The 12,852-nt window shown below is 43.1% G+C and overlaps 1 protein-coding gene across 1 annotated transcript; it reads left to right on the top strand.

Moving 5' to 3' along the window:
* Positions 1 to 3,756: 3,756 nt before the first annotated feature.
* LOC125384371 (platelet glycoprotein Ib alpha chain-like) lies at positions 3,757 to 5,332 on the top strand. The gene is made up of 2 exons (XM_048403403.1): positions 3,757 to 3,892; positions 4,965 to 5,332. Exons 1-2 carry the CDS (start codon positions 3,757 to 3,759, stop codon positions 5,330 to 5,332), a joined length of 504 nt encoding a protein of 167 aa, XP_048259360.1.
* Positions 5,333 to 12,852: the final 7,520 nt, after the last annotated feature.

Genomic DNA, 12,852 nt, shown 5'->3' on the forward strand with positions numbered 1-12,852 from the left:
GGGAAGGCCAAATTGCCTTCTTGTACTTTTCGGAAAGATGTCAGCGGTGACGAGAGGTACACTGTATCACCAGTTTTGGTTAACTGAGAGTATTGGGGCGGGCTGTAAACAAAGCCAGTTTGTTTACAGTGCACGCATATTCTCGTTTGTTGTTCGGCAGCTTCGTTCAAAAGCTTGTTACAGTAGGTTTATTGGCTTTGATCATATAAAGATAGCTGCAGTTTATTGTTTGTGCATTTAACATTCTAAGAACGTGCTTAATGCTCAGGCAAACCAAACCAAACAAACTTGAACAGTTAACCGAAGCAGACAAACACAGCATGTGCACCTGCATGTATGCTTACTCAAATTAAAATTCATGATCTGGCCCGACAGGAATGGAAATTACAACAATTACAACTGTCACAAACCCCCACGTAAATGACGCTTTATGGTTGTCGTAATCCAGAATGCACTAGTTGACTGTTTTCATGGGCCAGTTTGCGAAAAGGTCGACCCATGTGATATCGGAATCGATTATTTGTATTAGTATTCTGTGACTACTTTCCTACCATAGTATATATGCATGTACTGTATACAAATTATATTTCAAAACGTGACAATGAAACAGGAGAATAAAACAATAGTTTGAAACTTTTCTTGTCATGACAAACATGGAAGTGCACGGGAAGCAACATGCCGGTGCAATGATGATGAGCCATGTCGTAACCATGGTGATATAGCGGATGCTGCCAAATACGTCACGCGATTGCAGCAGGACGACGGGAGATGATTGCGTAACGATTTTCTTTGCCGAACACCATCCGTCTAAATAATGCATACGTGTCGAATTTGGTGTTACTGAAAAAACCCGAATGCTACTTTTGAAACGAACATGAGACCGCTACGTATGCTTTATAGAACGGTTCATTTTTCCCCTCGTTGATAACGCATCATAATAAATATATGAAAAATATTCCATATAATTACGATTCCATGTGGGTACGGACGTTTAGACATTTTCTAGATTCGTCCGAAGTCATTTGCTTGGCTCTTATAGCTTTAGAGGCTGCAAGAACAATATATGTCGAGGTGTCTAGTAAATCTAAACTCGGTGACCTAATCATTTGCTGTGAAAAGTATTTTGAGTCATGGCGTTGACAGACTGACAATTTCTTGTATCTAAAATATGTGGCCATTTGTTAAAAGTTGAGTGGGATTGTTGATTTACATTGCAGTTAGCAATATGCTAGCGCGGTCTCTGCGGTCATGATAGAGCTAATGCATTGCAGACCAGTGATTGATAGCATGAGCATCAACCGGTGCCGTCGGGACACGATGTCACACAATGAACCTAGTGACGCGGTAGCCACCCAATCCTCATTAGTCGGGTACATAGGGTACAGCGGCCTGTTCTAGCCCGGAATCCAAACTGTGACTGTTATAAGAGGTGGGGCCGGAGTGAAAAACGGTTTAACGTCGCATTCAATAATATCGCTCTTATATAGGGATGTGCATGCGCGTGCGTGCGTTCGTGCATGTGTGCGCGTGCGTGCGTGCGTGCGTGTGTGTGTGTTTGTGTGTGTGTGTGTGTGATTGTACTAGTCCGGACTAATGCCGCAGTTTAACATGTCATTGAATACACCCATTCAGACAGAAGACTGACTCCACGCCGACCAGTCCTTGTTTTACCCCCTTAATGCCAAGCGCCAGGCAGGGTATCAACAAGTGCCATCTTCTGGGGCTCAGTCACACGTTCAGGATTTTTACTGCCGTCCTTGATAGGACCATTTCCGATTAAAATTTGTCAAAGTTTTGATCAAGATCAAATGCTTGTCGTAAGAGGCAACCAAGTGGATCGGTTGGTCAAATTCGACAATTTGGTTGATTGTGTGTCAACGTACCCCGAGTGCGTGGGATGTTTGTCTGGTGGGGGACTCGATTATGTACAGGTCATGTCGTTATTTAGCTGCGAGATTGCTGTGTGCGGCGTTAACAATAAATACGAAACAAACTAATATTTGCCCCGAGGATAACAAATATTTTATTTCACTCAGTGACATATCCTCTCACTATGTTGTTTTTTAACACGGAAGCAATGCGTGTGCAATGCGTAAAGTACATTTCTAGTGTCCCCCGCCACGATGTTGCTGTAAAATCTTAAAAGCGGCGTAAAACCATACTCACTCACACTCACTCCGTTAGTTTCTAATCCGTATGTATAAAATGGATGATTAACATTGTCTTTATTTGGTTTCGTTTGTCAATGATTCTTATTTTCAAGTTTTCACACCAAAATATTTCATCAACCCACAAATTTGAAATTATAAGATTTAAATGATTTGATGACTGCGTAAATAATCGTGACGTTTCTGTTTTGTTTACGCAAGAGACCGACACACAAAAACATCGGCGCTGAGTGACACCCTGGTAAATTACCTACACACGTATCCCGGTATTGTCAGGAATTATCATTTAGTAGCAAATCGCTGTCGTGCAGGTCTGGATTCCTGTGGCGGTTGTACTCCAATTTGTGTTGTTAACGTCACGCTGCAGGAGAAGTATGCTTCAGGTAATACACTTACTTGACCCATCACTTTGTTTAAGGTAATACATATGCTTGACCCATCACTATGTTTAAGGTAATACATATGCTTGACCCATCACTATGTTTAAGTAATATACATACATACTTGACCCATCACTATGTTCAAGGTAATATACATACTTGACCCATCACCATGTTTAAGGTAATACACTAACTTGACCCATCACTTTGTTTAAGGTAATATACATGCTTGACCCATCACTATATTTAAGTAATATACATACTTGACCCATCACCATGTTTAAGGTAATATATATGCTTGACCCATCACCATGTTTAAGGTAATATACATACTTGATCTATCACTATGTTCAAGGTAATATACATACTTGTTCTATCACTATGTTTAAGGTAATAAACATACTTGACCCATCATTATGTTTAAGGTAATATACATACTTGACCCATCACTATGTTTAAGGTAATATACATACTTGACCCATCACTATATTTAAGGTAATATACATACTTGATCCTTCATATACTTCGGGTAATGTACACACATCTACCACGAGACTCGCGCCTGCTTCAGACGGTGGGGTCGTAACGACATGCTGCGAAAATAGGTGACCGAGAGAGGAAATAGACGTCAGATGAGAAGAATAGAAAAAGAAGTAGGTCGATCCTCCTCACGAGATCAGTAGAACGTAAAAATGGATAAGAGATCTGTGGCATCCCAATTCGCTATGCAGAGTCCATTAGCTGTCAATATATGCGCTGGTTCGAATCCCAGATTCCATACGGGGGTCTGAGAAGTAATCTGCTCGCGTGGGTTTTGTGAAAGGGATAAACGTCCATAACCCTTGTCGTACTCATTAAGTGGTCGGTCGGACTCCTTGGGTGCATCCGTTATGCTAAAAGTGACATTGAACCTCAAACCGCTCACTCGCGGTGACTGTATTGGATTCAGTGATGGAGAAATCGCTCTCATCACGCTACTCAGCGCCTCATCATCAACAGTTGCTTCAGCATCACGCAAGCCAATCACACAACTCCCCTCCTTAAACACGTTCACTTTGCTTAAGATCACAGCCTATCACGTAGAGGAATATCAGCTGTCCGAGGAACCCTACTCCGACATGCAACATCGTCAATAGGCGTCCAATTTTAACAACAAAAAGATCTACCTGTAAACAACAACACCCTACAAGTCCCTCAACCCCGAACTGATGAACACAACATCCTACCAGTCCCTCAACCCCGAACTGCTGAGCACAACACCCAACCAGCCCCTCAACCCCGAACTGCTGAACACAACACCCAACCAGCCCCTCGACCCTGAACTGCTGAACACAACACCTACCAGTCCCTCAACCCCGAACTGCTGAGCACAACACCCAACCAGCCCCTCGACCCGGAACTGCTGAACATAACACCTACCAGTCCCTCAACCCCGAACTGCTGAACACACCACCCAACCAGCCCCTCAACCCGAACTGCTGAACACACCACCCAACCAGCCCCTCAACCCGAACTGCTGAACACAACACCCAGCCAGCCCCTCAACCCCGAACCGCTGAACATAACACCTACCAGCCCCTCAACCCGAACTGCTGAACACAACACCCAGCCAGCCCCTCAACCCCGAACTGCTGAACATAACACCTACCAGTCCCTCAACCCCGAACTGCTGAACACACCACCCAACCAGCCCCTCAACCCGAACTGCTGAACACAACACCCAACCAGCCCCTCAACCCGAACTGCTGAACACAACACCCAACCAGCCCCTCAACCCCGAACTGCTGAACACACCACCCAACCAGCCCCTCAACCCGAACTGCTGAGCACACCACCCAACCAGCCCCTCAACCCGAACTGCTGAACACACCACCCAACCAGCCCCTCAACCCGAACTGCTGAACACAACACACAACCAGCCCCTCAACCCCGAACTGCTGAACACAACACCTACCAGTCCCTCAACCCCGAACTGCTGAACATAACACCTACCAGTCCCTCAACCCCGAACTGCTGAACACAACACCTAACAGTCCCTCAACCCCGAACTGCTGAACATAACACCTACCAGTCCCTCAACCCGGAACTGCTGAGCACACCACCCAACCAGCCCTTCAACCCGAACTGCTGAACACAACACCCAACCAGTCCCTCAACCCCGAACTGCTGAACACAACACCTAACAGTCCCTCAACCCCGAACTGCTGAACATAACACCCAACCAGTCCCTCAACCCCGAACTGCTGAACATAACACCTACCAGTCCCTCAACCCCGAACTGCTGAGCACAACACCCAGCCAGCCCCTCGACCCGGAACTGCTGAACACAACACCTACCAGTCCCTCAACCCCGAACTGCTGAACACAACACCTACCAGTCCCTCAACCCCGAACTGCTGAACACAACACCTACCAGTCCCTCAACCCCGAACTGCTGAGCACAACACCCAGCCAGCCCCTCGACCCGGAACTGCTGAACATAACACCTACCAGTCCCTCAACCCCGAACTGCTGAGCACAACACCCAACCAGCCCTTCGACCCGGAACTGCTGAACACAACACCTACCAGTCCCTCAACCCCGAACTGCTCAGCACAACACCCAGCCAGCTCCTCAACCCGAACTGCTGAGCACAACACCCTACCAGTCCCTCAACCCCGAACTGCTGAACATAACACCTACCTGTCCCTCAACCCCGAACTGCTGAGCACAACACCCAACCAGCCCTTCGACCCGGAACTGCTGAACACAACACCTACCAGTCCCTCAACCCCGAACTGCTGAGCACAACACCCTACCAGTCCCTCAACCCCGAACTGCTGAACATAACACCTACCAGTCCCTCAACCCCGAACTGCTGAGCACAACACCCAGCCAGCTCCTCAACCCCCAACTGCTGAACACAACGCCCAACCAGCCCCTCAACCCCGAACTGCTGAACACAACACCCTACCAGTCCCTCAGCCACGTCTTTCCACAAACACAACCACAGCAACCTACCAGTGTCTCAACCAATTCATCTCTCTAACCGCCAATCCCTCAAGACCGCCTCCGTGTTCTTATGGTAGAGCGTCCGCCCGGAGAGCGGAAGGTCTGGGGTTCGATCCTCGGCCGCGTCATACCAAAAGACGTTAAAAGATGGTACTTGTTGTTACCATGTCCAGCGCTTGGCATTAAGGGGCTAAAACAAGGACTGGTCGGCTCGGAGTCAGTATACTGTGTCTGAGTGGGGTATTCCTGTTAAACTGAGGTATGGTATCTCAGTGAGCTAGCACTATCAATCGGCATCAGTCCGGACCAGTACAGGCAGCCATACACACACACGTACAGCACGTCGCTATATAAGTGCAATAATCTTGGACGCGACGTTAACCCAATTCCACCACCACCCCAATCCCTCAAGTCGAGTAACAAATGTAAATATAAGCGACAAACACATTTCCACGAGCATAAGAAATATATACTGAAGCCGAGTCCATTGTACGGTGATCGCAATAGCGATAAAGCGTAGAGACCTATCTGTTATCTCTTACTCTTTATTCCTATTTAAGAATTGTCATTTTTCAATTTGTTGCCAGTATATTTGGGTTATAAAAAATTGGCCAGTTATACTATACTTCTTAAGAACACCCTGACCCCCTTCACCATAATCACACCCAACCCCAATGTCAGGGTAACCCGAACCAGTCAAATATAATACAACACACACAAATAGGCCACCCCATCCCTAATCTCCTGTGTCAGTTATATGGATAATTAATAGGCAAAGCTTGCGCAGTACTTGTAAAATCTTTATGACCTTTACCGATACAACATGTCTCGGCATACACTACAGTGTGTAAGTTCACAATCTGCATTACAGCGCAAGATAGGTCATGCCCCTGTGGAAGAAGCAACACCTCTTGAACAGGACACCAGGTGCCCCGAATAGTTACTTAAGCCAACTACACAGCTTCAGAGACAGGCTGACATCGGTTCCAGTATCACGGGATCCCGTTAATGGAAAACAACTCACCATTGGTACGAGCAAATATCACAGATCAAGGAAGAGAATGTTAACAGTAGTTAATGTCAGAAGTTACAAGATATGTGAAAACTACCCTTTCCTCTGTGGAACATCAGGAACAAAGGCTGCCAGAGACTTGCATTTCTGACATCACGCCCACGTATACGAGAAGGGAGATATGTTTTATTGTTTAATAGATAAAATGCCTCTACTATGATCGATATATACACAACGTCTGGCTTGTTTGTGTGTCGTGTGCAGTATCCTCAATAGATTTGTCACGTGGTCTCTCTTTCTATTACGTTTTTGTAAATTTATTTGGCATTTGTATTAAAGTACATTGCTAAGTATAACAAAGACTTCAATTAAGTTATGTAGAGACGGCTGTATTGCGAAATATCCTCTCAATGGAAAGTGTAGTTTTTATTATCGGAGTTAATTAAAGACGAAAGATGCTTGGTTAATGGTAACAGCTATTTTCGACAATGGAATTTGTATGTTTTAATGTCAGAGCATATGAGAAAAGGGAATGATAGTATTGTCAATATGATCTCTCCGTATATTAATCCCCGACGCGTCTCATGTTGCGTGGACAACTCACCCTGAACATGGATGTTTTAATCAAATCTCCTTCACCCCTTTGACATTTTTGTCTGTTAATTCAAAAAAAACAAAAAAAGTTCGATTCGATAAAATTTCCCAAACCGATTTACTTTTCTTTCCAATCCAATTTCTTTGTTTAATAATAGATGTCAATTCTTCCCAAGCCTCCAATGAGGTATAAAGTATTTATTTTGAACATCAAACGCTGTCAATGCAACTGACTCTCGGTGAGGTCTCGCCTGGGGCAGACTCTACCGGTCAACCTTCTAAGCTAAGGGCAGATAATTTGATAACACCTTCTATTTCCAGCTACTCATGCACAGTAATATGTTCTATGGTATTAAACATTGACAGTTCAGCCCATCTAGGTGTGTACGGCTTCTGGACTAGTGTCTTGTCGCACTGCGAAAAAGCGCTAGAGCTGTGTGTGTGTGTGTGTGTCGAGGTTAGAGATGGTTTGTTTTGCACATGTTAAAAATGACAGGGGCGGTCCTCTAGCCTAGTGGTTAAAGCGTTTGCTCGTCACGCCGAAGACCCGGGATCCATTAACGACATGGGTACAATGTGTGAAGCCCATTTCTGGTGTCCCCCGCCGTGATATTGCTGGAATATTGCTAAAAGCGGCGTAAAACCATACCCACTCACTCAAAAATGACAACAACGTCCCTGAGAACATTCGAATTGACAATTCAATCAGTCAAAATGTCGTCCATCCGCCCTCACTCCCGCCCCATCTGTCCATCTGTCTGTTCGTCCATCCATATATTTACCCATCCATGCTAATATTCACAATCGTCTACATTTGATCCAACTTACCTCCCGTCAAGCAATCCGTCAAGCGTTCAATCAATCAAACATGTTTATTCACACATCTTTTTCAGACAACGTTATACAATCAGGGACGTATTTTTGGCTTAGATGCTCATTTATTTCGCACCTTTCTTCCGTTTCCATCTGTATTTAGCTCCGGTTAGCCCCGAGGGATATTGGTGAAGAAATAGCTCGGCGTGTGAGTTTAACAAATCTACGTGGAATGCAGTGATACCCAAACCAGACATATCTAGAAACCTACTGACGTCTTTGTCCCTGGCAAAGTCGCACTGCATAGTTACCGAAATAACACGGGGAAAAAACTGTGCATCTTGTAAATCAAATAAAATCCCCCCAATGATAGAACTTGAGCTGTATTTAGGAAAGTGGCGAGAAAGTCTGATGTGTATATGTGGTATAAGGGTTTATTTACCTACCCATTGTCTTTGATGTGTTTGTAGGAGATACAATCACAACTTCGCCATCACATTTATCACAAAACCTCAGTGCTGTGCGGCACCATACCTGTGCTCGTTAGTTTCAAATGACAAGGGCTTCAGTCCTGCATCACAATAGGTTTGTTTGCTTGTTGTTTACGCCGCACTCAGCAATGTACCATTTATTTGAGGACGGTCTGTAAATTATTTTTTTAGGGTGATCATTAATGTCCCAACCCTCCTATCCTGCAAGTCTAGTAACATATACAGTAAACTACGGTTATAACGAACTCAAAGGGACCACTAATTTTAGTTCCTAATAACCATAGTTCGTTATAGGCATATATACAGCATTTATACAACAAATGGTCGGGACTGAAAAATAAGTTCGTTATATCAGTCAGTTCGTTATAAACGTACTTTACTGTATATGTAAACAGAAGCGACAAACTCTATAATCCTAACAAATTTCTGCTGAAGTCAAGTCCAGTTTATGGTGTTCACACTAGCGATAAAACGTAGAAACTCTCTGTTATCTCTTACTCTTTCGTACTTAACAATTTTCAATTTGAATTTTGAGACCAGTATTGGAGGAAAATGGATGGGATTTGTTATCAAATTAAAAGAAACAACAAAATCGGTTTTGAAACAGTTACTGCAATCAACACGAATGTCACTGACCAACTTTTACAAATATGGAAACGTCATAGAACAAACCACATGACGTCACTATTCAACGTGACGTCACCTGTCCCTATCCTATGACGTCACCTAACAACAGGCATGATTATGGCCCGCCGTCAAGCAAAATGAGGGCATTATCAAGTTACTGTTTCCCGCTGGTTTCTGATAACATGCGGGCGGTTTAATGATAATTCTAACCATTTTGGCAATAATATTTACTTAATTCATACACTACACTGGACTAGACGAACCTGTGACTGATATCATGAACAATAATCCACACCGTCTGAGTAGGATGGCACGGAATGACCCCGAGTCTGACCACAAGATCCATAACGTTGAGTCTCACGACCTCCACAGCTTGGCGGAGATCTATTCTGACCCGGAATCCCTAGGGGACGTGTAACGTCATGCTCTCTACTCACATTAAAGATATTTTTTAGAACAATCTTTATTCCCCAACTGTATCCAAAAAAACTGTTTATATACTGAGTACCAATCTACTCATTTTCACTATTAATACATCATATTTTACATTTGGGTATTTACTTCCAAACAAATTGTAGATTTAAACACTCACTCTTCAGTTGTCTGGACAATACTGTCTTCATCTTTAACGACATATGATAGGATTGTCTAATCAGAATATACCTGATAACAGACGTTAGTATGACTAAAAGTGATGATTAGACGTCTAGACAGTGGTAGGACATTAGACCGTGGAGGCGGGGTCGCACATTGGATGACGGTGTTTGCTTTCCCGTCCACACAGGACGACAGGATTGATGGCGAGTTATTGCTGACGGAAGGGCTATTTCTTTTTGGGAAGAAATTTAAAAGATTCTGTTTCAGGGCAAAATGATTGAAACATATTCTCGAGTTTACATAAAATATATATTACCTCCCTTGTGACAATTTCGACAAACGCTTCGTCTCTGAAAATATATTATTTAGAGCTCCTGTTAGATGGGAGATTATGTGAGAAATCTAGATCTAGAAATCCCCAACTTGTATTTTCATGATTCAAATAAAACTGTTTTCTATAAAAAAAAATCCGGGGGGGGGGGGGGGCAACTGCATAAACTGTTATCGAGATTACGTAGACGAATCAGATCTCATCATTCGGACATGGAGGTGTAATAAACTAATCCGTTTTATCCCGCGACCAGGCAAATTAGAGGTTAATATCATGAGCAACGTTGCACGCCATAACCACAAAAGGCCGTGGGTGTACATAACAAGTACAGTAGAACATTGTTATAGCGGACACGGATATAACGTAGTAAGTTATAACGAAGAATTTTAAAAGACACAAACATTTCACACACACACAAACAAACACACACGCACGCACGCACGCACGCACGCGCACGCACACGCACGCACACACACACACACACACACACACACACACACACACACACACACACACACACACACACACACACACACACACACACACTTGTTGTTTTCTTCACCCGGCCCGACCCTCGTTCTCATCCTGAAAAGAGTACAAGTTTACAGTAAGTGTGTAAACAGGTCAAGGTCCCTACTGTTGGATGATGAAACTGTTACGAGATACTTTTTTAACGACGAGCATCTTCTATAGAACCGTTGAGACGTGAAAAAAGCCTATCAACTCACCTACCCAACTATCCAGTGATACAAAGTAAACTAATTGAGGCGTGGGCACCACGTGCTTATTCGCTGATGAGTCCTACCATGTGGGCATTCACTGGTGACGTCATGTAAGAAAAATGTACAATATCTATTTCAAGTGAGCTTCTATTTTGATATATCTTAACTTGATTTTTTACAAAAGGAGGTATTTAGGTCCGACTGCCGAAGATAATATTTCAAAGTATGAATCCTAATTCGTTACCTTGAACTAGTTTCAACAAAAATAGGTCGAAAAATGGCTTGAAAACATATATCTGAAATTAAACACCGCACTTTAGCATGGAAAGGACAGTGAAGCTGTGAAATTGACTTTAATTCGCGTCTTTTCTCTCGTTTTTTATTGTCTTTTTTGTTTGTTTGTTGTTTTACGCCGCACTTAGACACAATCCAGCTATATGACGGCGGTCTGTAGATAATCGAGTCTGGACCAGACAATCCAGTGATTGGCATCATAAGCATATGTCTACGCAATTGGGATACGATGACATGCATCAACCAAGTCAGCGAGTCTGACCACCCGATCCTGTTAGTCGCCTCTTACTACAAGCACAGTCGCCTTTTACGTCAAGCATGGGTTGCTGAAGACTAATTCTAACCCGGAATCGTCACGGGGTGAAATGTGCTTAGAAACAGAGTAAGCTGGGTTACCGTTTTGAACAGTTATATCACGACAGATCAACTCAGTGAGTGAATGGGTGAGTGAGTGATTGCTTTTAGCATAATTCTAGTACTATAACGGCGAGGGACACTAGAAATGGGCTTCGAACTTGATAACAATGTGGAGAATCGAACCCGGCCTTCATCGTGACGAGCAAACGCTTTAACCACGAGGCTACCCAACGCCCATTCATCCGATCAGTTCTCAAGGAAAGCCCACAAAAGAGAGTGTCGTAGAACGTAGGCGTTAACACCTTCATAGAGATCACGAACATGGGCATACTGACACACCAAGGATCATAGTATCTGATATTTAACCGTCAGTCGGAGCCTTAACTTGGGTGATATCCGAAACCGCGATACAGCGAGTTATCTTCCCTTACTTTGTACATTGTATATCTTCTTCGAGAAAAAAAGCACACTTACGAAGCTATATTTCGACTCTAAAAGTCTCATTTGCAAGAGCTTTATATTTCCAAACGCGACCGTAGTTCTTTCACAGGAGTTGTAACAAAACCCATATTTCTTTCCCTTTCCCTATGCTTACAGTCAATACAAGGTTACGGCAACTAATAAAACGCCTGCAGTATACAATACACTTGTCACGTATTCATCCCATTTGGTACACTGGAAAAATGTGTTTTGGATGTAAACACTGTTAAGGCATATTTAAATCTAAGCATGATTATGAATGTGTTTAAATCCTGAACGGAATACACATTTGATGTGTTTTATAACGCATTTCGGTCTAAACATGAAATTAGCTAGCATTTTATGGCTTGAACACCTCCTGAACATAAGATCCTCATAATTTAAACATGTTCAGAATTTTGAAACATGTTTGAACATGTTTAGATTTTTTAAAAGTTTAAACATGTTTCGAATTTAAACCTGTTGCAATAAAGTGCATATCAATAGGCAATAAGTCAAAAAGGGATACAGTGTATAATATATACTGAAATTAGATGTGCAAATCAGATTCACAGGCACTTGCATAAACACATATACCACCAGGACTTACAACGAACTTGGTACAATATTAACATAAAGATGTTCAACATGGTGACAAGGAAAATTGACAACTGTGACGAAATCTGTCAACGTTAGCACATGTGGACAGGTGGTCGAGTGAAAGACTGAAGATCAAGAGGTTGCAGGTTCGAATCCCGCAGATGAATAACAATCTATGTGTTGTTGTTGTATAACTAGTACTGTATTTTTTCTCGCATACAGGAAGTTTACAATGAAAGTACTTCTGTTTACGATAGAAACTGTACTTTAATTAATCCATTTACACTGCTAAATTTTAAGGGGGTTTAGACACTAAAAACACGTTTAGCTGTTAAACACAATCCTAAACATGTCAAAAATATGGGACAAGGAACGTGTGTAAGTTGTGTTTAGGATCTAAAACATTTTACAGTGTA

The sequence above is a fragment of the Haliotis rufescens genome, unplaced genomic scaffold (assembly GCF_023055435.1).
Source record: "Haliotis rufescens isolate VD_foot unplaced genomic scaffold, xgHalRufe1.0.p SCAF_3, whole genome shotgun sequence".
Classification (NCBI taxonomy): domain Eukaryota; kingdom Metazoa; phylum Mollusca; class Gastropoda; order Lepetellida; family Haliotidae; genus Haliotis; species Haliotis rufescens.

Bases quoted from the DNA above. Each gene is read 5' to 3' on its own strand.
- LOC125384371 (XM_048403403.1), top strand. From the start codon at position 3,757: ATGAACACAACATCCTACCAGTCCCTCAACCCCGAACTGCTGAGCACA. The intron at 3,893-4,964 runs GTCCCTCAACCC...AACACCTACCAG, and splicing joins GCTGAACACAACACCTACCA to TCCCTCAACCCCGAACTGCT.